At 52.1% G+C, this 23,744-nt stretch overlaps 3 protein-coding genes across 5 annotated transcripts; 2 read left to right on the top strand and 1 right to left on the bottom strand.

Annotated features, from left to right (window-relative positions):
• The first annotated feature begins 1,234 nt into the window (after positions 1-1,234).
• Positions 1,235-8,279, top strand: LOC114808097 (lymphocyte antigen 6 complex locus protein G6f). Of its 3 annotated transcripts, none has more exons than XM_039910823.1 (6): positions 1,235-1,331; positions 2,197-2,520; positions 3,847-4,110; positions 6,729-6,887; positions 7,366-7,432; positions 7,801-8,279. In XM_039910823.1, the coding sequence occupies exons 1-6, from the start codon at positions 1,268-1,270 to the stop codon at positions 7,823-7,825; spliced, it is 903 nt and encodes a 300-aa protein (XP_039766757.1). In that variant the 5' UTR covers positions 1,235-1,267; the 3' UTR covers positions 7,826-8,279. The 3 variants fall into 3 exon arrangements, with proteins under 3 accessions (XP_039766757.1, XP_028911409.2, XP_039766758.1); XM_029055576.2 differs by having other exon boundaries at positions 6,666-6,887; XM_039910824.1 differs by lacking the exons at positions 6,729-6,887; positions 7,366-7,432.
• A 3,423-nt stretch (positions 8,280-11,702) lies between these two features.
• LY6G6D (lymphocyte antigen 6 family member G6D) lies at positions 11,703-12,523 on the top strand. Its single transcript, XM_039910891.1, has 2 exons — positions 11,703-11,796; positions 12,309-12,523. Exons 1-2 carry the CDS (start codon positions 11,703-11,705, stop codon positions 12,521-12,523), a joined length of 309 nt encoding a protein of 102 aa, XP_039766825.1.
• Positions 12,524-16,938: 4,415 nt separating this feature from the next.
• Positions 16,939-23,030, bottom strand: LY6G6C (lymphocyte antigen 6 family member G6C). The gene is made up of 4 exons (XM_029055417.2): positions 22,977-23,030; positions 21,397-21,501; positions 18,145-18,255; positions 16,939-17,371 (listed from the first exon to the last, which is right to left on the bottom strand). Exons 2-4 carry the CDS (start codon positions 21,446-21,448, stop codon positions 17,157-17,159), a joined length of 378 nt encoding a protein of 125 aa, XP_028911250.1. The 5' UTR covers positions 21,449-21,501; positions 22,977-23,030; the 3' UTR covers positions 16,939-17,156.
• Between the last annotated feature and the right edge of the window lie 714 nt (positions 23,031-23,744).

Genomic DNA, 23,744 nt, shown 5'->3' with positions numbered 1-23,744 from the left:
GGTCCCTCAAGGTTCAGTTCTGGACCCCCTTCTCTTCTCCACCTACACCCATCTCTTGGAAAACTCTTGAGCTCCCGTGGCTTCAACTACCACCTCTATATGGACGATTGCCACATCTTCATCTCCACCCCTGATCGCTCTCCTCTGCAGCCTTGCATTTCCTCCGGCCCTCAGGACATCCCTCCTTGGATGTCCCACTGACATCTCAGACTTAATATGCCCAAAACAGAAATCCTTGTCTTCCCACCCAACCTATCCTCCCGTGACTTTTCCAACACTGTAGAAAGCACTATTATCCTCCCTGTCTCCCAAGCCCACAACCTTGGTCCTAATTCTCGACTCTCTTTCATTCAACCCACACATTCAATCTGTCACCAAATCCTATCGGTTTTCTTCACTACATCTTCACAACATCGCTGAAATCGGCCCTTTCCTCTCCATCCAAACTACTACTCTGTTGATCCTATCCCATCTCAAATACTGCATCAGTCTTCTTGCCGACCTCCCTGTCTCCTGTCTCCCTACTCCAGTCCATACTTCACTCTACTGTCTGGATCGTTTTTCTACAAAACCATTCAGTTCATGTTTTCCCATTCCTCAAGAACCCTCCAGTAGTTGCCCATCCACCTCTGCATCAAAGAGTCAGTCATTCACAAAGTAGTATTTACTGAGCGCTTACTGTGTGCAGAGCACTGTACTAAGTGCTTTATTGTTGTTTATTGATTGATTGGTTGGTTAACTCCTTGCCGTCAGGGAATATGTCTACCACCTCTATTATACTGTATTCTCCCAAACACTTAGTACAGTGCTCTGCACAGAAAACATTCAATAAATACCATCAATCGACAGATCGATAAGTTCCATGTGGTCAGGGAATGTGTCTACCACCTCTGTTATATTGTACTCTCCCAAGTTCTTAGTACAGTGCTCTGCACATAGAAGGCATTCAATAAATACCATTGACTGATTAGCTTCTTGTGGTCACCTCCATTATACTCTCCCAAGCACTTACTACAATGCTCTGCGTATAGTAAGCACTCAATAAATACCACTGATTGATATTTTCTGCATTTGGGCTTTGAGTCCTCAGAGTTTCAGGAGAGAGAAGATGACTTCCTCCTTATCTCCAGAAAGCAGGCCAGTTGGTGGTGAAAGGCGACAATAGGGAGTTTATCTCTGTCAGTGCACTCTCCCCCGCATCACTGTCATTCAGTCCCCAGTCCAGCTTCATTTCCTCCCAAGGGCCCCTCTGCAGTCCAGTTCCCGCATGGCAACTCTACTCCTCTCTGCCCAAATCTTCCTGCTTCTCCTAACCCCGGGATGGGCATCAGGTAAGCGTGTCTATGTCTGTATGTGTGCTTGTGTGTGTGCTTGTGTGCGTGTGTGTATGTGCAGGGGGCGGGGAGCAGGATCTATCAGTCAATCCATCAGTAGTATTTATTGAGCACTTCCTGTGGGCAGAGCACTATACTAAGCGCTTGGAGAGAACAGTATACAAGAGTTGGTAGACAACCATGCCCACAGCGAGCTTACAGTCTACAGGGAAGTGACAGAAGAGAAAGAGGAATCTCTTCCTTTCCTTCAGACTGCAAGCTCCTCCTGTAGACTGTAAACTCCCTGTGGTCAGGGATCATATCTGTCAACTTCGTTGTACTGGATTTTCCCAAACATTTAGTACAGTGCTCTCTCTATACACAGTAAGCATTCAATAAACACTACTGACTGATTAAGAGAAGGGCAGGGCTGAGAGAGGCAGATGATGCTAAGGTGGAGTGGATGCATTAGAGGGAGAACATTTCCTGAGGATGAAAAGGATGAAAAGCCTAGTGGAAAGAGCCTGGGCCTGGAAATCAGAGGACCTGGGTTCTAATCCAGCCTTCATCACTGTTCTGCTGTGTGCTCTTGGGGAAGTCGCTTCACTTCCCTGGGTATCACTTAATTCGTGTAAAATGAGGATTAAATCTTTCTCCCTTCAACTTAGACTGTGAGCCCTGCGTGGGACAGGGACGGTGTCCAATCTGATTTCCTCGAATCCACCCTCATGCTTAGAACAGTGCTTGATGCATAGTAAGTGCTTAACAAATACCATAAAAAAATTACCCCAGAGCACCATGGGATCAAATGTTCCATGCCAGAAACAGAATAACCTATCTCTCCCCCCAATCTGCTCTCCTCCGACCCCCACCCTAAAAAAAGAAATCCAGAAGATTTACATCATCCAGGGGGACTCCGCCGAGCTGGCCTGCCCCCCGCCGGACCTGCTGGAAGGAGACGAGCAGCTGTCCTGGTTCCACAACCTCCTCTCTAACCGCACCACACGGACGGTGGTCCAGGTGCCCGTGGCCGGGGGGTCCCCGGTGATGGGCGAGGGCATGGGCACCAGGCTGAGGCTGCAGAGGAACCACTCGCTCAGGCTGGACGGGGTCCGGGAAGGAGACGCCGGACGATATTGGTGTTCCGTGAGGGGCCCGGCCTGGGACTATCAGAACTGGAAGATGTACGAGGTCACCGTGCTGAGAGGTGACGGGGGGTGGCCCGGGGGGCCACATGGGGGAGGGGTCATCCCACAGACTTCGGCGGGCACCCAGCAGGAGGGAAGCAGTGTGGCCTAGTGGAAAGAGCCCAGGCCTGGGAGTCAGAAAACCTGGGTTCTAATTCTGGCTCTGCCACTCATCTTCTGGGTTACCTTAATAATAATAACGATGATGATGAAGATGATGATGGTATTTGTTAAGCACTTACTATGTGCCAGGTACTGTACTAAGCGCTGGAGTGGATAGAAGCAAATCGAGTTGGTCACATTGGACACAGTTCCTGTCTCAAGTGGGGCTCTCAATCGCCATTTTACAGATGAGGTAACTGAGGCCCAGAGAAGTGAAGTGACTTGCCCAAAGTCACAAAGCAGACAAGTGCAGAGCCAGAATTAGAACCCACGATCTTCTGACTCCCAGGTCCATGCAACCGTGGGCAAACCACTTCACTCCTCTGGGCCTCTGTTTCCTCATCTGTAAAATGAGGACTGAAAGCTCACTGTGGGCAGGGAGTGCGTCTGCCGACTCTGTAAAACTGTACTTTCCCAAGCTCTTAGTACAGTGCTCTGCACACAATCGGTGCTCAATAAATATGATTGATTGATTGATAAAAGACTGCGAGCTCCACATGGCACATGGACTGTGTCCAATTTGATTAGCTAATATTTACCTCAGACCTTAGAACATGCTTGGCACATAGGAAGAGCTTAACAAATACCTTTTAAAAAAAGGTTATTCCATCTGCTTAAAAATACCGTTAAAAAATTACTTTATCTGTTAAACGGCGGTTAAGACGGCGAGCCCTGTGTGAGACATGGACAGCATCCAACCTGATTATCTTATATCTACCCCAGTGCTTAGAACAGGGCTTGGCACACTGTGAGTGCTTAACAAATGCCATTTTTTTAAAAAACCATTACCTCAACTGCTTAAAAATACCATTTCTACCCCAGTGCTGAGCTCAGTGCTTGGCACACAGAAAGCGCCATTAAAAAAATAAAATTCAACCAATGTACAGAGCGAGTGCTCCCGGTGTGATGAGAACTAACTAAGCGCTCAGGAGACAGGCCTGGGTGTCAGAGGACATGGGTTCTAATCCCTGCTCTGCCACTTGTTTGCTGTGTGACCTTGGGCAAATCACTTAACTTCTCTGTGCCTCCATTACCTCAGTTGTAAAATGGGGATTAAAAGTGTGAGCCCCCCTTGGGACAACCTGATGACCCTGTATCTACCCCAGCGCTTAGAACAGTGCTTGGCACATAGTAAGCGCTTAACAGATACCAAATTATTATTATTGTTATTTATTCTCCCATAGGCACCCAACTGACGGCCCACACCGGGGCCGGGGCCCCCTGCTCCATCCTCATCTGCTCGGTGGCCTCGGCTCTGCCCCCGGACCCCATACTGTGGCACGAAGGGTCCGGCCGGGTCAAGGGCCGGACCCAGGTCTTCAACCAGGCCAACGCCACCCTGCTGCTCCTCTGCCCCCGGGAGGTGCCCGGAGAAGGCCGATCCAAGAAGCCGAGGAACATCCGATGCGTTCTGAATAAGGACAAGGGGATCAACTTCATCCTGCCAGGTGGGGGACTGTACCCCGGGGGGCGGTGGCTGCACTGAGGGGGGTGGGGTAGCTCCTTCCAAAGAGGAGACAGACGTTAATAGAAATACAGAAATGACAGATATGCATATAAGTGCTGTGGGGCTGAGGCAGACATTAATAGAAATAAATAAAATGACCGATATGGACATAAATGCTGTGGGGCTGGTTGGGGGGCAATGAATAAAGGGAGCGAGTCAAGGAGGTGCAGAACAGAGGGAAAGACAAGGAAAAGAGGGGGAAGCAGCGCCCCCTAGTGGAAAGAGTCCCGCCTTGGGGGTCGGGGGGCCTGGGTTCTACTCCCAACTCCGGTCCTTGTCCGACGTGCGACCTCGGGTAAGTCATTTCACATCCCTGGGCCTCAGTTTCCTCATCTGAAAATGGAGATTAAGACTCTGAGCCCCACTTGGGATGGGGATTGTGTCCAGTCTGATTATTTTGCATCTACCTCAGCATTTAGTACAGTGCCTGGCACGTAGTAAGCACTTTCTTTCCTCTAGAGTGTAAGTTCATCGTAGGAGGGAACGGGTCTCAGGTTCCTCTCCTCCAATTCTCTCCTTGACCCCCCCCCAATATGGCTTCGGTCCTTTGCGCTCCACGGAAACTGCCCTCTCAAAGGTCCCCGGTGATCTCCTTCTTGCCAAATCCAACGGCCTCTACTCCATCCTAATCCTCCTCCACCTCTCAGCTGCTTTCAACCCTGACGACCACCCCCTTCTCCTGGAAACATTATCTAACCTCAGCTTCACTGAAATGTGTCCTCTCCTGGTTCTCCTCCTGTGTCTCTGGCTGCTCATTCTCAGTCATTTTTGTGGGCGCTTCCCACCCCCCTAACTGTGGGGCTCCCTCAAGGTTCAGTCCTGGGTCCCCTTTTAGTCTCCATCTATACCCACTCCCTTGGAGAACTCATTCGCTCCCATAGCTCCACCTCTATGCGGTTGATTCCCAAATCTACATCTCCAGCCTTGATCTCTTTCCCTCTTTGGAGTCTCGCATTTCCTCCTGCCTTCAAGACAGCTATACTTGGATGTCCTCCCGTCATCTCAAACTTAACATGTCCAAAAACAGAGCTCCTTATCTTCCCACCCAAACCCTGTCTTTCCCCTGACTTCCCCATCGCTGCAGACGGCAGCATCATCCTTCCTGTCTCACTAGCCTGAAACCTTGGCGTGATCCTTGACTCCTCTCTCTCATTCAACCCACATATTCAATCTATCACTAAATCCTCTTGGTTCAACCTTCGCAATATAGCTAAAATCTACCCTTTCCCCTCCGTCCAAACTGCTATCACGTTAATCCAAACATTTATCCTCCCCCTCCTCGACTACCGCTTCAGCCTCCTTGCTGACCTCCCTGCCTCCTGTCTCTCCTCGCTCCAGTCCATACTTCACTCTGCTGCCTGGATCATTCTTCCACAAAAACATTCAGGCCATGTCTCCCCACTCCTCAGAAACCTCCAGTCATTGCCCATCCATCTCCGCATCAAACAGAAACCCCTTACCCTCAGCTTTAAAGTGCTCAATCAGCTGGTCGCCTCCTGCTTTACCTCTCTGACTTTCTACTACAACCCAGCCCGCACGCTTCACTCCTCTAATGCCAACCTACTCGCTGTATCTCGATCTCATCTATCTGTCCGCTGACTTCTCGCCCACGTCCCGCCTCTGGCCTGGAACGCCCTCCCTCTATGTATCCGACAGGAAATTCTCTCCCCTATTCAAAGCCTTATGGAAGGCGCATCTCCTCCAAGAGGCTTTCCCTGACTAAGCCCTCTAATGATGGGTATGGACATAATGCTGTGGGGCTTAGGGAGGGGTGAATAAAGGGCACAAATCCAAATGCAAGGACAACACAGAGGGAGTGGGAGAAGAGGAGACAAGGGCTTAGTTGGGAAAGGCCTCTAGGAGGAGATGGGATTTTAGGATGGATTTGAAGGCCAATCACTTAGGTTCTCAGTGCCTCAATTCCTTGATCTGCAAAATGGGAGATTCAGTCGCTGTTCTCCCTCCTTCTGTGATCTCCAGGTGAGAACTGATTATCTTGTATCTACCCCAGTGCTTACTTAGTACAATGTTTAGCACTTAAGTATTATCATTATTATTATGGCTATAATCTGCTCCCTTTGGACATTTAGAATTCATCCCATCCTCAGCCCCACAACACTTGTGTCCATATCCATAATTTATTTATTTATGGTAATGTTAGTCTCCCCCTAAACTCACTGTGGGCAGGGAACATGTCTACCAACTCTGTTGCACTGGGATCTCCCAAGACTTAATCTAGGGCTCTGCACACAGTAAGCGCTCAATAAATACCTTTGATTGATTGATTGGTATTCACTCCCCTCCCCAACCCCACAGCACTCATGTCCATATCTCTAAATTATTCATATTAATGTCCATCTCTCCCTCTAGACCGTAAGATCGTTGTGGGCAGGGAATGTGCTTACCAACACAGTTATAGTGGATTCTCCCAAATGCTTAGACCAGTGCTGTGCACATAGAAAGTGCTCAATAAATACCATTTTTTATTATTATTAGACAACGAGGGAAGGAGAATCCATCCCACCGCCTACCCTTCTTCCCTTCCATCCTCCCTTCCAGCCACTTCTGGAGTCTCCAGTTTCACCCACTGTGACTCTACCAGGGGTTGGGATATCACCCGGATCCTGCTGCTGTTGTGTGTGTTGAGCCAAGTCCTGGCCATCCTGGTCCTGGGCTTTATGGTCTGGAAGCGCAGAGACCGGGCGGCCCAGCAGGGAGGTAAGGTATGGCCCCCGAAGGCTTGGATAAAGCAGTGGAGAAGCCTCTGCTGTAGTAGAGCCCTTTAGTGGATAGAGCCCCGGCCTGGGAGTCAGAGGATCTGGGTTCTAATTCTGCCTCTGCCACTTGTCTTTCTATGTGACCATGGGCGAGTCGCTTAGCTTCTCTGGGCCTCCTCTGCAAAATGGGGATTAAAAGACTGCAAGCCCCAGGTAGGACATGGACTGTGTCCAACCTGATTAGCTTGGATCTACCCCAGCACTTACTACAGAGCTTGGCCCGAAGTAAGGTCTGAACAAATATCATTAAGAAAAAATAGGCTCTTGAATCCAGGGGCCAGGGCAGAACTTCATTTCCACAAGGAGGGAGCTCCAAAATTGATCTGCCTTGAAACTTAACTCCTTCAGGGGGATGGGGAGAGTAGGGTCAGGGGTTCCAGATTTCTCACTTCCCACTTCTCTGGATATATTTCTTATAGGCACCTCAACTTCTGAATTCAAACCCGAGATTCAGGTCTATGAAAACATCCATTCCTCTATGGCCTGGTGAGGAGGAACTGGGATTTGGGGGTCTCAGGTGGAGAGAGGGTGGGGGTAGGGGAGCCAGGGGCTGGGTGGGGCAGGGTATCAATGAGGACAGTGGTTTAGGGGTTCCAACGGAGAGCCCCAATGGGGTACTGAGGGAGAGAGAGAAGGGAAGACGGGGAAGGGAGGGAGTTAAGCTGCTCCCCAGAGGTCAGAATCAATGAATCATGTTTATTAATTAATCAATCATACATATTGAGTACTTACTGCATGCAGAGCACAGGACTAAGCCCTTGAGGGAGTCTAATACAACCAAGATGGTAGACACATTCCCCACCCCCTAGGAGCTTCCCGTCTAGAGGGTCTTTTATACTCTCTGTCCTCCACAGCCCCTCAGCTGCCAAGGCCATGTGACCTCCCTGATGAGATCAGCAGGGACGGAAGGACTCCGGTTTCCTGGCAAAGCCAGGTGCAGTTCCTGTGACACCATCAGGAGCCCAGCTTCACTGATGTTGCCTCCCCTCCGGTCTCCTAGCAACAGTGTGTATGTGTGTGTAGAGGCGGGGAATGGTCCATTCACTGATGTCATCAGCGATTTCACCCCTCATCTCTTAGCAATGTGTGGTGGCCCATCCAAGCTAGTGCCACTGTGATGATTGTGAGGGTCCCAAAGCAATGTCCGCTTCTCCCTGACACCACTCCAAGTGGTAAACACACACACACAAACACACCCCACACAGCCTTCCCCCCACTTCAGTGAAAAGAGCCTGGGTCTAGGAATCACAGGCCCTGAGTTTTAGTTCTGGCCCCACCACTTGTCTGCTGTGTGACTTCGGGCAAGCCACCTCACTTCTCTGGGCCTCAATCAATCGATTGTATTTATTGAATGCTCCCTGTGTGTGGAGCACTGTAATAATAATAATAAGGTTGGTACTTGTTGAGCGCTTACTATGGGCCAAGCACTGTTCTAAGTGCTGGGGTAGATACAGGGTAATCAGGTTGTCCCATGTGATGCCCACAGTCTTAATCCCCATTTTACAGACAAGGTAACCGAGGCACCAAGAAGTTAAGTGACTTGCCCCAAGTCACACAGCTGAGAGGTGGTGGAGCCGGAATTAGAACCCATGACCTCTGACTACAAAGCCCGTGCTCTTTCCACTGAACCCCACTGCTTCTCTACTAAACACTGTACTAAACACTTGGAAAAGTACAATATAACAAAGTTGGTAGACATGTTTCCTGCCCACGGTCTCCTCATCTGCAAACTGGGGATTCAAAACCCGTTCTCCCTGTTAGACTGTGAGCCCGCTGTGGGACAGGGACTGTGTCTGACTTGATGATCTTGTATCTACCCCAGCGCTTAGTACAGTACCTGGATATGCGGTATGAGACACAATCCCTGTCCCACACGGGGCTTCCAGTCTAAGGGGGAGGGAGAACAGACATTGAATTCTAATTTTACAGAAGAGGAAACTGAGGCTCAGAGAAGTGAAGTGACATGCCCAGCTTCACCCTGCAGACAAGTGGTGGAGCCGGGATTCATTCCTTCATTCAATAGTATTTATTGTGTGCTTACTATGTGCAGAGCACTGTACTAAGCACTTGGAATGTACAATTCGGCAACAGATAGAGACAATCCCTGCCCAATAATGGGCTCACAGTCTAATCGGGGGACAGCAGAGCGAAACAGAACAATTAGAACCCAGGTCCTCTGACTCCCAGGCCCGGGCTCTTTCCAGTCGGCCACGTCGCTCCTCTGGACCGTAAGCTCACTGTGGGCAGGAAATGTGTCTACTAACTGTTATATTGTACTGTCCCAAGCGCTTAGCACAGGGCTCTGCATACAGTAAGCTCTCAATAAATATGATTGATTGATTGATTCTCCATCCCTCTTTGTCCCTTCAAACCTCTTCTGTGGTTCTTCCTCCGACACTTTCTGGCTCTGGCAGCCCGGGGGGAGCTGAGGCAGAGCCCCAGTCTGCCTAGGCTGGGGGAACTGGGGCAGGCAGAGGTCAGAGGGGGCCATGGCCCCCTTCTCCACCCTCCCTGAAACTCCCTTTGATTCATGGGCAGCCACCAAGTCACCAGCATTAATTGCCATCCATCCCCCAGTAATTACCTCTCTGGGGTTTATGGTCCTGCACCACACCCTGAATGAATGTTTAAAGCATCACCAAAAGTGGAGTGTGGGGGGCTCATCACCAGACAGGCAGCCGGTCTGACCCAAGGAAGGGTGGGGAGACTGGGGGGCCTAGGGGGCAGGGTCCCGGACCAGGTCGGGGTGAAGGGAGACCCCCTCTTAAAGCAGTGTGGCCTAATGGATAAGGCCCGAGCCTGGGAATCAGAAGGACCTGGGGTCTCAGCGCAGCTCCTCCTCTTGTCTGCTGTGTGACCTTGGGCAAGTCACTTGCCTTGGGCACTTCACTTCTCTGGGCCTCAGTCACCTCATTTGTAAAATGGGGATTAGGACTGTGGGATAAGGACTGCGTCCAACTTGATTTGATTGTATTGACCACAGTGCCTGGCACATGGTAAGCGCTTAATAAATTCCATTTTAAAAAAAGGCTCACTAGGCCCCCTGGGTCAGAAAGCGCTTCAGCCCCACAGCACTTATGTATGCATCTGTAATTTAATTCATCTATCTGTTTCCCCATCTAGACTGTAAGCCTGTTGTGGGCAGAGAACGTGCCAACCAACTCTATTAAACTGTACTTTTCCAAGCGCTCAATATAGTGCTCTGCACATAGTAAGTGCCCAGTAAATACAAATGATTGATTAAGGGAGGTGGGAAAGGGTCAGGTCAATCAATCGGTCAACTGTCTGTATGTCCTGAGCGCTTACTGTATGCAGAACACTGTATTAAGCGCCTGGGCAAGTAAAATCCAACGGAATTGGTAGATGCAATTCCTGTCTACCGGACTACAGGGGAAGACAGTCATTAAAGTGGTATTTGTTAAGCACTTATTAAGTGTCAAGCTCTGTGCAAAGCACTGAGGTGGACACAAGATCATCAGGTCCCACATGGGGCTCACATTCTAAGTAGGAGAGAGACATTAGAGAAGTAGCATGGCCTAGTGGATAGATCACCAGCTCGGGAGTCAGAAGGATCTGGGTTCAAATCTCTGCTCCTCCATTGTCTGCTGTGTGACCTTCGCAAGTCACTTCACTTCTCTGGTCCTCAGTTCCCTCATCTGTAAAATGGAGATTAAGATGGTGATACGTGGACTGTATTCAATCTGATTCCCTTGTATCAACCTCAGTGCTTAGAACAGTGCCTAGCACACAGTAAGCACTGATTAAATACCATAAAAAAAATATCGAATAAGGATGGGGAGAAATAGGAGAGTAGATTCCTCGACTGTGCTTCAGGGAGGCTGGGGGGGGGGCGAGGGGGTTAGCAAGACCCTCTAAACTCTAGCCTGTGATAATAATAATAATAATAACACTCTCTGTGGTATTTGTTAAGCACTTACTATGTGCCAAGCGCTGAACTAAGCGCTAGAGTAGATCCAGAATGATCAAGGCTGACACAGCCCCTGTCCCATACAGCCTAAGGGGGAGGGAGAGAAAATACTGAATCCCCATTTTATGGATGGGGAAACCGAGGCCCAGAGCTGCAAAGTGACTTGCCCTAGATCACACAGCGGGCGAACGGCAGAGCTGACATCAGAACCCAGTACCCCGAGGGGCGAGAGGAATCGGTCCCGAGCTGGGGGGTGGCATGGCCCCAATAGCCGCCCCGCCCCAGCTCCCACCCGGAACCCCAGGCGCCTGGAGGGTGAGGCACGGCTCCCCCGCCCCTCGTTAATCACCCCATAAAGTCCAGCGCGTGGGGGATATAAGCTGGGCCAGGGCCCTGCCTTGGGGGCTTCGGTCAGAGAGGGAGAGCAGGAGAGAGGTGCCATGACTCCCCTTCACATCACAATTGTACTCTTCACCTTACTGGGTGGCGCCGCAGGTGAGGAGAGCCCCCAGGGGTCCCCTCCCCAGCCCCTAGCCCTCTCCCCAGATCCCTCTCCCTCCCAGGACCCCGTGTATCCCTCTGTCCTCCAGCTCGTGCTCAGCCCCAAGTGTGGGGTCTCCTCACCCCCACCCCCACCCCCACCCCAGCCTCCGGCTCGGCCCTCGGTCACAGCTGGGACTCTCGAGCCCCTGAGCCCCTGGCCCTTATGGAGCGCCCCCCGCCACCCCTGCCCCGGGGACCCCAAGTGATGGGGTCTGTGTGGCAGCAGGGCACCAGGTTTGGTGCTATGACTGTGGCCCGGGGGGCCACTGCCGGCAGTCGGTGAGGATGTGCGCCGAAGGGGAGCGCTGCGGCCTGGTGGACCGGTGGTCCCCGGACCACTCCCAGGATCCGGTCAGCTTCCCCAGACACTACCAGCACTGTGAGTATCTGTGGGCCCGCTCTCTCCCGCTCCGGACCCCAGTCCCTGCTCTCGGAGCCCCCTACCATCCTCCCCTCACCCCGTCCCACACCAACTCCTGCTCTCCCGAGGCCCCCTATCCTGCCTTCATCTCCCCTTCCCCCTGGACCATGGCTCCGGCCCCCAGCTCCTGCTTCTGGCACCCCCCACCATCCACCCCTGTTCCCATACCACCCCACAGTCCCCTGTCCTGCCCTGCCTTCACTGCCCATCCCCCAAGACCACAGCTCCAGCCCCCAACTCCTGCTACGGGAACCCTTCACCATCCACCCCTGGTCCCAACATTCCCCACCTCTTGCTCTCCCACAGCCCCCCTCCATCCTGTCCTCATCAGCCCCAGGCCTCCCCTCCAGCCCTCAGCCCCTGCTTCCAGTGCTCCCGACCCCAACCCCAGTCCCAGACCCTCCTCCTGTCCCGTGAGCCCGGGGGTCGCGGCCTCCTACGCCTGATCCCGGTGCCCCTCTCTCCCGTAGCCACGGTGACCCTGACCCACCACCGTCCCGCCTGCGTGGCCGCTCAGCACTGTGACCGGGAGGAGACGGAGCTGGTGGCGGGGGTTGTCTACACCACCTACAGCACCTGTTGCTACGGCCATCTCTGCAACGGCTCCACCACCGCGGCCCCCTCCGCCATCTTGGCCGGGGCCTTGGCCCTGGCTTGGGTCTTCAAGGGGCTATGGGAGGGATAGATGGGGGAGAGGAGGCAGGCAGTTATAGGGTTTATAGCCCAAGCCCCGCCCCCGTCTACTGACCTGGGGGAGGGAGTTCTGTGTTCCGTTCCCCCCCACCTCCCCAGCCTCTGGCCCAGAGGGTCGGGACTTCCCTTTCTTCAGCTTTCATTTCCCCTTCCTCCTCCTCTCCTCTCCTCTCTCTCCCCTGCTGGGAACATCCAGCCCCTCCACACCCCAGGGACAGGGTCAGTCTGGGGAGGGGAAGAGGAGCCGGGGCAAACCACTCCTCGGGCCCCTTTTCTGGGGATCGTCTTCATTATTATCAGCATCATGAATGGCATTTATTAAGCTCTTACTGAGTGCAGAGCACTGTATTAAGCGCTTGGGACAGGATGACCTAACAGAGTCGGTAGACACGTTCCCCGCCCACAACGAGCTCGCAGGGAGAAAGGGACTAAGAGGCGGGGGCGGAGGGGGGTGGCGGGGGAGGGAAAGTATATTGAGGGAACCGAATAAATTTCCTGGGAAATCGCTTGTCGATCTTTAATACCACGAGCAAACACCACCAGGGTCCAAAATGAAAAGGCATAGGACAAGTCAAGGGGGCTAGCCACAAGTCTGACCAGTCTCAGGGGCAACAGGGAGCGGCGGAAACGCCCATGCGAAGTGGCTAAATCAGAGGCAGAAAGATTGTAGGGAAGCAGTGTGGCATAATGGATAGAACCTGGGAGACAGAAGATCCTGGGTTCTAATCCTGACTCCACCACTCATCTGCGGGGTGACCTTGGGCAAGTAGCTTCACTTCTCTGGGCCTCAGTTACTCCATCTGTAAAATGGGGATTAAGACCTTGAGCCTCATGTGGAACAGGGACTGAGACCTACCTGATTAGCTTGTCTCTACACAGAGCTTAGTACAGAGCCTGACAAGTAGAGAGTACTTAATGAATACCATAATAATAAAAAAAATTCAAAGGTTACCTCCAGGGCTGCAAAAAAGAAAACCTTCCTTAAAATGTAAGAAACAAGGGGACATTGCTGGAAATCCCCATTATCTCCCTTTTGGGTGCGGGTAACTGGGAGGATAAATAATAACGGTGGTATTTAAGTGCCTCCTATGTGCCAGTCACTGGACTGAGATGGATACAGGTCCCATGGACCCGGCTCCACAGGGGGTTCATGGTCTAATAGGGAGGGCGAATATAGGCCATTTTATGGATGAGGAAACCGAGGCCCTGAGAATAGGGAAAATTTAATGTGACCGAAAGGAACATAATGGCACAAAGTCTGAAAAAGAGTAAACAGGATTTCCATTCCCTTTCAGCTAATATGACTACCTACATTCACTCATTCATTCAATAGTATTTATTGAGCGCTTACTCTGTGCAGAGCACTGTACTATGCGATTGGAATGTACAATTCTGCTACTGCTGCTGCTTCCTCTGCTTCTATTACTACTCTTGCTGCTACCAATACTGATAGTATTTGTTAAGCATTTCCTATGTGCCAAGCACTGTTTTAAGCACTGAGGTAGATACAAGGGAATTCAGGTTGTCCCACATGGGGCTTCCGGTCTTAATCCCCATTTCACAGATGAGGTAACGGAGGCCCGGAGAAGTGAAGTGACCTGCCCAAAATCACACCCCTCCACCCTGGCAAACCCACTAGCCGAAATTAACGTTTATCATCACCTGACATGAGGGTGGGCGAGACTTCTGGAAACTGAGTCCTTGGGAGCAGGAGGGTGGTGAGATTTCATGGCCTAGGATGTGGAATTTTTTGAGGCGAGATGTCAGTTGCTCGGGGAAGTTCCAGTTTTGTGTTTTGAGGGACGGGACGGGAAGGGGGAAAACATTTTATGAGAGGTGAGGTCCGGGAGGAAACAAACTGCTCAGAGAGCTATCAGCCAGAAAGTCACCATCTTGGATCACTTCAGCCCCAACGGGAAGCTCTGAGGTCTTGTCAGAGACACTTACTTCGGTGCTCTGCACACGATAAAGCACTCAGTAAATGCATTGCCTTTTCTTGAAGTATTTATTAAGCCCTTACTATGTGCCGAGCACCGTTCTAAGTGCTAGGGTAGATAGGAGTTAATCAGATTGGATACAGTCCCTGGCCCTCATGGGGCTCACAGTCTAAGTGGGAAGGAGAATGAGTATTGAATGCCCATTTTGCAGTTGAGGAAACTGAGATACAGAGAAGTCAAATGACTTGTCCAAGGTCACACTGCAGGCAGTGGTGGGGATGGGAATGCAATAAATACGATTGAATAAATGAATCTCCTGCCTGTAAAATCCAATGAACTCTACTCACCTTAATCCTCCTCGACCTCTCAGCTGCCTTTGATACGGCCAACCACTCCCTTCTCCTGGGAACATTATCTAACCTCAGCTTCAATGAAATTTGTCCTCTCCTGGTTCTCCTCCTATCTCTCTGGCCGCTCACTTTCAGTCACTTTTGTGGGAGCCTCCCACCCCCTAACTGAGGGAGTCCCTCAACGTTCAGTTGTGGGTCCCCTTCTATTCTCCAACTGCACCCACTCCCTTCGCAAACTCATTCACTCCCACGGCTCCACTGCTATGAGGTTGATTCCCAAATCGACATCTCCAGCCTTGATCTCTTTCCCTCTCTTCAGTCTCACATTTCCTCCTGCCTTCAAGACATCTCTACTTGAATATCCTGCCATCACCCCAAACTTAACATGTCCAAAACAGAACTTTATCTTCTCTCCAAACTCCTGTCCTTCCCTTTACTTTCCCATCACTGTAGATGACACCGCCATCCTTCCTGTCTCATAAACCCATAACCTTGGCGTTATCCTTGATTCCTCTCTCTCGTTCAATCTACATATTCAATCTATCACTAAATCTTGCCAGTTAAACCTTCACAACATCGCTAAAATCCATCCTTTTCTCTCCATCCAAACTACCAGGTTAATTCAAGCATTTATCCTAATCCTGCCTGGATTACTGCATCAGCCTCCTTGCTGACCTCCCTGCCTCCTGTCTCTCCCCACTGCAGATCATACATCACTCTGCTCCCCGCATCGTTTTCCTACAGAAACGTTCAGTCGGTGTTTCCTCACTCCTCCGGAACCCCTCCGGTGGTTGCCCATCCACCTCCGCATCAAACAGAAACTCCTCACCATCAGCTTTAAACCACTCAATCGCCTTGCCTTCGCCTACCTCACCTTGCTCCTCTCTTACTACAACCCAGCCCACAATCTTTGCTCCTCTAATCCCAACCTACTCACTGAACCTCGATCTTGTCTATCTCGCCGCTGACCTCTCGCCCACGTCCTGCCATCCGGCCTGGAACGCCCTCCCTTTTGAAATCCAGACAATCGCTCTTCCCACCTTCGAAGCCTTGTTGAAGACACATCTCTTCCAAGAGACCTTCCCTGTCTCAGCCCTCGTTTCCTCTTTGCTCACTCCCTTCTGCGTCGCCCAGCCCCACAGCACTTATGTACGTATCCGTGATTTATATCTATTAACTTCTGTCTCCCGCTCTACACTGTGAGCTCATTGTGGACAGGGAATGTGTCTGTTATATTGTTGTGTTATACTCTCCCACGTGGTTAGTACAGTACCCTGCCCTCTGTAAACACTCAGGGAATGCCACTGATTGTCTACCCTAGCACTTGGTACAATTCCTGGCAAGTAGCACTCAACAAATACCACAAATATTTTTATTACTTGGAGAAGGTGGCTGACTGAGGGGAGGAGGAATTGCCCAGCTGGTCAGCTTCTAGCCCATTCCCCAACCCCTTCTCACTGCTGCCAGCACCCCCCCTCCCCACCCACAGGCCCGCAGCGAGCTCAGGCCTGCCTCGGCTCACTGCCCGGGGCGCTTTGTGGAGGATGGGGAGGGGCCGGGGTGTGGTCCCCAAACTGGGAGTGGTACAGCTTGCTCCCCAAATACTGAGGCTTTTTGTATCAACCTCTGGCAGTCCCGCCCAACCTGTTACTCCAGCCTCTCCCCGTTCCCTTGCCCCGAGCGGGGAGACTGGCTGATGGCAGGAAGCGGGCGGACGGGAGGCTTGGGGGCCCAGCTGGAATAGGGGAAGCAGTTGACCGCAGCCCGCAGCTGAGCGTGGCAGCAGAGTCCCACCGTCCGGCGTCCAGGGAACCAGGGACTATGTCCTGACCACCGCTGTGTCCACAGGGAAACCTTGGCATGAAGAGGAAACTGGGGCAGCCACGGCAGCCTCTCAGACCGGTGGGTCTCCCTCGGATGACTTCTCCGGACCACCGAGGCCTGGGCAATGCCAGCACCTACCCACCCCGGGGCTGCCCCAGGACCCATCCAATCCTCTGCTCTAGGGGGGGCCAGAAACCTGGAGTGATCTGGAGGGGAGGGAGGAGAAGGTTGCCAGGAACAAGACTGAGTAGCCAAACTCCCCTTCCTTCTGGCGGCCAGGAAAGAATACCACAGCGTGGGAAATTGACATTTATTTTTGAAAACCAAGAAAAACAGGAGGCTTCGTGGTGTTCAGGATAAGGAGTGAGAGGGGCAGGGACTCAGACCCTGCTCTAGCCGGGGGTCGTCACCTCCCTTCTGGGCTCTTCATTTATTAGGCCCAGGTCCGGACCCCGCTGAGTGGTGGGGGTCCAGCAGGGATGAGGGGTGAGGCAGGGACCGGTGGGGGTGTCCCTCAGTGGAACAGCCAGAAGCCCAAGGCGCCAACTGCCGCTAGCCAGGCCAGGGGCAGGGGCTGACGCAGGGGAGGGGCCGCGTTGTTGCAGGAATCTGAGCCGCAACAGGTTGTGTTGTAGTTGAGGCCCAGGGTGCGGTCAGTCTTGTTGACGGCCGTCAAACACGGCTCCTCCGGTGTCCCACAGCGCAGTTTGGAGTACAGCCACATTTTACCTGGGAAGGTGGGGGGCAAAGGAGGTGGAGGGAGGGCTCCCCAGCCTGGTCCCTCCCTCAACCTGGGCACTCCCCTCCTTTCTCTATCTCCCTGTTTTTGTTGGTTTTGTTTTTTTTTTTTTTAAAAAAAAAAAAACCTCCATCCTTCTCTGCTTCAGTTTCCCCTGACTCAGTGGTATTTATTGAGCACTTACAGTGTGCAGAGCACTGCTAAGAGCTTGGGAGAGTGCAAGATGGCCACATTGGTAGACACGTTTCCTTTCCACAACCTTCATTTCCTCTTCTCCCACTCCCTTCTGCGTGACTTGGATTTGCATCCTTTATCCACCCTACCCTCAGCACTTCCGTACATATCTGTAATTTATTTATGGTATATTAATGTCTGTCTTCCCTTCTAGACTCTAAGCTCCTTGTGATCAGGGAAAGTGTCTAGCGACTCTGCTGCATTGGACTCTCCCAAGCGCTTAGTACAGTGGTCTGCACCCAGTAGCGCTCAATAAATACCATTTATTGATACTCACCCCATCCTCAGCCACACAGCACTTATGTACATATCCGTAAATTGATATTATTGTCCGTCTCCCCCGTCCCCAGAGTTTAAGTCCATTGCAGGTAGGGAACATGCCTACCAACTCTGTTATATCGTATGCTCCCAAGCGCTTAGTACAGCTGCCCTGCACAGTGAGCGCTCAGGAAATACAACCGACGGGCTCAATCAGACCTGCCCCCCCGCTCTTCCCACCTCCCCACCCCCTGCCCGCTTTTCCCATTACCCAGGTACACGTTAGTTGTCAGGCACTGGTGACCAGATTGCAGGAGGCAAGATTTCCAATGCAGACAGCCCAGCACGGGTACTTTGTCGCATGAGTTACAGCGGATGTCAGCTGCAGAAGGAGGGGAGGTCAGGAGAGAGAGAGAGAGAGAGAGAGAGAGAGAGAGAGAGAGAGAGAAAGATAAAAAATGAAACTCATGTAGGGGAGGAAAGTGGGCCAGGATCCCTGGATCCTGTTCGGGTGAGTTCAGAGGGAACACCCAGGTCGGGGAAGTGGGGGAGCTGTACCCCTTAATCCCCAGTGCTGCCAACTGCATCCCCTCCCTTCCAAGCCATCGGATTTATTGAGTGCCTGCTTTGTGCAGAGCACTGTATTAAGCGCTCAGGAGAGTACAATAGAATCAGCAGACACGTTCCCTGCCCATAACGAGTTTACCGTCTAAACGGGGAGACAGACATTTCCCAGAGCGATCTGGGCAGCTGGTTCAGGGGAAGAGCAGAACGGCCAAGGAAGACATGGGGGAAGGGGAGAGCAGGACAGGGAAAGAGGGCAGGAGGAGAGATGGAGAGAGCAGGAAAGATCGTGGAGAAAATTGCGGGGGTGGTTAGCTGAGACCCAGAAGAGGGGTGTGTATGGAGATAGCAGGAGGGCAGGGGAGAAGTCATGGGGAGGGGAAACAGGAAGAATATTTTGGAGGATGTATAGAGAATGAAAGAGGACTCTAGACTGTAAGGTTGTTGTGGGCAGGGAACATGTCTACAAACTGTTGTACTGTACTCTCCCAAGTGCTTAATATGGTACTCTGTACATAGTAAGCTCTCATAAATATGGTTGACTCAATTTTTTCAGGGAGGGGGTTGCTCTGGGGAATGTCTGTCTCCCCATTTAGACAGTAAACTCGTTATGGGCAGGAAATGTGTCTGCTGATTCTGTTGTACTCATTTTACAGATGAGGTAACTGAGGCACAGAGAAGTTAAGTGGCTTGCCCAAGGTCTCGCAGCAGACAAGTGGCCGGCTAACCCTTCACCCCTTACTGAGATAGAGGTAACGAGCAGGGAACTGGGCAGAGGGAATGGGAAGGAGGTGGGAGAGAAGGGCTATTGGGTGAAGGGAAAGGGGGAAAGACTCCAAGCCCTCTGCAGAAGTGGGTGGGGAGAAACCCGGTGGGTAGAGAACATAATTAGCTGAGGGACTCACCCAAGGGCTAAATGGAAATTGTGGGGGACCCCAGAGGAAGAAGCTGGGTACTGAGAAGCGATGTGCCTTAGTGGATAGAGCCCAGGCCTCAGAAGCACCTGGTTTTGAATCCCTGCTTGGCCACTTGTCTGCTGTGTGTTCTTGGGCAAGTCATTTCACTTTTCTGTGCCTCACTTCTCTCATCTGTAAAGTGGGGATTAATCTGTGAGCCCCACATAGGACGGGCACTGTGCCTAACCTGATTACCTTATATCTACCTCAGCGCTTAGCACAGTGCCTGGCACGTTCATTCAATCATATTTATTAAGTGCTTATGGTGTGCAAAGCACTGTACTAAGTGCTTGGGAGAGTACAGTATAACAACAGACACATTCCTGTCCCCAACAAGCTCACGGTCTAGAAGGGGAGACAGATATTAATATAAATAGGTAATAATAATTATAAATAAGCACATAGTAAGTGCTTAACATACTAATAGTATCTGTTAAGTGCTTACTAAGTGCCAGGCACTGTACTAAGCACTGGGGTGGATATAAGCAAATTGGGTTGGATACAGTCCCTGTTCCTCAAGTGGCTCCCAGTCTCGATCCCCATTTTGCAGAGGTAAACTTCACAGAGAAGTGAATAGACTTGCCCAAGGTCACAACGGCAGACCAGGGGCAGAATCAAGATTAGAACCCACGACCTTCTTCCTCCCAGGTCTATGCTCTACCCACTTCCCCCTAGCTCTCCAAAGACACAAGGTTCCTGGCTCCAGGGAAGGGAAAAACCAGCACCTGGGAAGAGACTGGGGTTTGAGTGGGGAGGAGAGACAGGTGTTGGGGATTAGATCACCTGGGTCCCATGCTGGCCAGAGTGGGGAAGGCGGGGCTGAGAGACTCTTTGGAAAAGATTCTGGGTGCGGCCACTCTCCGAAACCCACCCCGCCCAGAGAACAGGCCTCAGCTCAGGGACATCCCCACCTGACTCTGACAGGCTTTTGATAAGGTGGCTCAAGAAGGCAGGACTGACCTTAATAATAATAATAATGATAATGGTATTTGTTAAACACTTACTATGTGCCAAGCACTGTTCTAAGCCCTGAGGTAGATACAACGTAATCAGGTTGTCTCACATGGGACTCATAGTCTTAATCCTCATTTTACAGATGAGGTAACTGAGGCACAGGGAAGTCAAGTGGCTTGCCCAAGGTCTCACAGCAGACAAGTGGCAGAGGCAGGATTAGAACCCACATCCCCTGACTCCCAAGCCCATGCTCTTTCCACGAAGCCACGCTACTTCTCAAAACCCTCCTTCAAACCTCCTCCTCCTCTCAAGGGCTGGCAGGAGCAGGTTGGGAGAGGGAGCAGGTCGGGAGACCCAAGGAAGAGGCTGCGCGGAACCTGGTGGGGAGGGAAGAAGGGCAAGAAAGCAGGGGGTCAGGTTAGGGGGAGCCAAGAAAGGAGCTGAGAGGAACTGGGGGTGGAGGGTAAGACGTGTAGGAAAGTCAAGGGTGGGAGGGGGGCAGACTAAGGGGAGCCAAGGAAGGGGCTGAGGGGAACTGAGGAAGGGGGTAAAATGTGTAAAATGGGGGGCAGGCTGGGGAGACAAGGAGAGGTGGAGAGGAACTGTGAGAGGGGCTAGATAACTGTCAAGTAGGGGTAAGATGAGTAGGAAAGCAGGGGTGGGGGTAAGATAGAAGGAGCCAAAGAAGGGGGTCTGGGAAACTGGAGGAGGGGGCAAGAAAACCGAGGACAGGTTGAGGGGAGAGATGTGTAGGAAAGCTTGGAGGGGCAGGCTAGGCAGAGCCAAGGACGGGGATTAGGGGAACAGGGGAAGGGAAAAAGAACCAGGGACAGGTGAAAGACATGTAGGAAAGGGGGGTGTTGTGGGGGAGAAGGGGGGGTTGCTTGTTGGAAAGGGAGTTGAGGGAGGCAGGATACCTGGGGACCGAAAGAGAGCATCAGGGGTCAGGGTGGGAAAATCAGGACTCACTGGGCCCCCGAAAGGACCTGGGTCTGAGAGGCAGAAGATGAAAGAGATAGTTGAGGGGGTGTGAGAGGAACTCTACTGACCTGAGACCCCGAAGACCAGAACAGATAAAGCGAGAAGCATCAGGGGGTTCATGGCTGCAGGGGCGCTGGTGGTGGACCGACGGGAGGAAAGAACGGGATGTGCTTCTAGGAGGGGAAATTAAGATCTAGGATTTATAGTCCCGCTAGCCCCACCCACCCGGGGCAGAGGCCCTCCCTCCTCAGGTAAACGGGGCGGGCGGGCAGACCTGGGTCCCCGGGGTCCGAGTCCGCGGAGGGCGGAAAGGAGAAGCATTGAGGTGGCGGGGGTGGGGGGGTGGGGAGGTGAGTTGTCTTGGGGGGGGGGGCGGGATTCCTGGGACCCAAGGGTGGGGAGAACCGGAGGGGGCAGAGGGCCAAGACGGGTCAGCTAAAACCTCTGAGCTTTCATTCATTCATTCATTCAATAGTATTTATTGAGCGCTTCCTATGTGCAGAGCACTGTACTAAGCGCTTGGGATGAACAAGTCGGCAACAGATAGAGACAGTCCCTGCCGTTTGACGGGCTTACAGTCTAATCGGGGGAGACGGACAGACAAGAACAATGGCACTAAACAGCGTCAAGGGGAAGAACATCTCGTAAAAACAATGGCAACTAAATAGAATCAAGGCGATGTACAATTCATTAATTGTACTTAATTAATTAATTGTATTAATTAATTCATCAATTGAGCTCTGGGAGCGGGAAAATTGGGTGGGGAGAGGGGCAAACCAGGTCCAGGGGGTTGTCGTAATACTATTTATCAAGCGCTTACGGTGTACGGAACACTGTACTAAGCGCTGGGAGGAAATGCGCAGGTGGGAATTAGACAAGGGTCCCTGTCCGTCAGGGGGCTCGCATTCTGTGTGCAGAGGACTCTGTTAATCAGGGCTGGAAGCAAATATACGGGTGGGAACTAGACGCGGTCTTTGTCCCTCGTGGGGCTAACTGTACTAAGCGCTGGGAGCGAATACACAGGTGAGAATTAGACACTGTTCCTCGTGGGGCTCACAGTCTGTGTAGAGAGCAATGTACTAAGAATTGGGAGAAAATACGCAGGTGCCGAGCACTGTTTTAAGCGCTGGGGTAAATACAAGGTACTCAGATAATAATAATGTTGGTATTTGTTAAGCGCTTACTATGTGCAGAGCACTGTTCTAAGCGCTGGGGTAGACATAGGGGAATCAGGTTGTCCCACGTGGGGCTCACAGTCTTAATCCCCATTTTACAGATGAGGGAACTGAGGCACAGAGAAGTGAAGTGACTTGCCCACAGTCACACAGCTGCCAAGTGGCAGAGCTGGGATTCGAACTCATGACCTCTGACTCCAAAGCCCGTGCTTTTTCCACTGAGCCACACTGCTTCTCTAATCCCGCGTGGGGCTCCCAGTCTCTATCCCCATTTTACAGATGAGGTAACTGAGGCACGGAGAAGTCAAGTGACTTCACACAGCACACAAGTGGCGAAATGGGGGTAAGAACCCGCGACCTCCGACTCCCAAGCCCGGGCTCTGCCACTAGGCCATGCTGCTCCTCTACTAAACGCTGCGAGAAAATAACGCAGGTGGGAATTGGACCCCGTCCCTGGCCCGCGGGGAGCTCACAAGCGTTCCCAGTTGGCCCTCCTGAAATTCGCTCCCCTCTGCCGCGCCCTGAGTGGGGAAGTCGGAACGGTTATGTCACCAGAAGTCATTGTGAAGTCACGGCCCCCGGGGCGGGGAGGACCAACTGAGGGCTTCCCCACCCTTCTCCCTCCCCGGGACAGAAGCAGCGTGAGAAGCAGCGTTGCCCAGGTCGAGGAGCCCAGCTCTGGGAATCAGGGGACCTGGGTTCTAATGCCTTCTCCCCGCGTGCCCTCGGTCGAGTCGCTTAACTTCTCTGCGCCTCAGTTTCCTCAACTGTAAAATAGTGATTGGGTCCCTGTCCTCTCTCCTACTTAGACTGTGAGCCCCGGGTGGGACCTGATGATCTTGCATCTACCCCAGCACTTGGCCCATGCTAAGCGCTTCACGAATGACACTATTATGGTTATCGTGGGCAAGCCTCTTCGCGCCTCGGTTTCCTCAATCCGTAAATTTGGGATTAAGACTGAACCCAATGTGAAAGATGGATCGTGTCCAACCTGATTATGGTCTGTCTACCCCGGCTCTTGGCAATGGGCTTGGCACAGAGTAAACTCTTAACAAATACCTATGCGTGTATATATATATATTTGGTGGCGGCTGCGGTAGGACAGGGAAACCCGAGAGGCTGGGGCCCGGGCGGGGGCGGGTCCTGACCCCTTCATTTTAGGGTCCGGCTCGCCGAGGCGGGGGAGGGGGGTAAAAGGGGGGCGCGTACCTCTCCTCCCTCCCCCCTTTCTTGGGTTTCCA

Source organism: Ornithorhynchus anatinus, chromosome X5 (assembly GCF_004115215.2).
Source record: "Ornithorhynchus anatinus isolate Pmale09 chromosome X5, mOrnAna1.pri.v4, whole genome shotgun sequence".
NCBI lineage: Eukaryota > Metazoa > Chordata > Mammalia > Monotremata > Ornithorhynchidae > Ornithorhynchus > Ornithorhynchus anatinus.
Note: the sequence above shows the minus strand (reverse complement) of the source record. Positions and strands in the feature narration are given on the sequence as shown.

Bases quoted from the DNA above. Each gene is read 5' to 3' on its own strand.
- LY6G6D (XM_039910891.1), top strand. From the start codon at position 11,703: ATGTGCGCCGAAGGGGAGCGCTGCGGCCTGGTGGACCGGTGGTCCCCG. The intron at 11,797-12,308 runs GTGAGTATCTGT...TCTCTCCCGTAG, and splicing joins CCCCAGACACTACCAGCACT to CCACGGTGACCCTGACCCAC.
- LY6G6C (XM_029055417.2), bottom strand. From the start codon at position 21,448: ATGAACCCCCTGATGCTTCTCGCTTTATCTGTTCTGGTCTTCGGGGTC. The intron at 18,256-21,396 runs GTCAGTAGAGTT...CTCCTTCTGCAG, and splicing joins TCTGGTCTTCGGGGTCTCAG to CTGACATCCGCTGTAACTCA. The intron at 17,372-18,144 runs GTAATGGGAAAA...CCACCTTCCCAG, and splicing joins GACAACTAACGTGTACCTGG to GTAAAATGTGGCTGTACTCC.
- LOC114808097 (XM_029055576.2), top strand. From the start codon at position 1,268: ATGGCAACTCTACTCCTCTCTGCCCAAATCTTCCTGCTTCTCCTAACC. The intron at 6,888-7,365 runs GTAAGGTATGGC...TATTTCTTATAG, and splicing joins CCGGGCGGCCCAGCAGGGAG to GCACCTCAACTTCTGAATTC. The intron at 7,433-7,800 runs GTGAGGAGGAAC...TGTCCTCCACAG, and splicing joins ATCCATTCCTCTATGGCCTG to CCCCTCAGCTGCCAAGGCCA.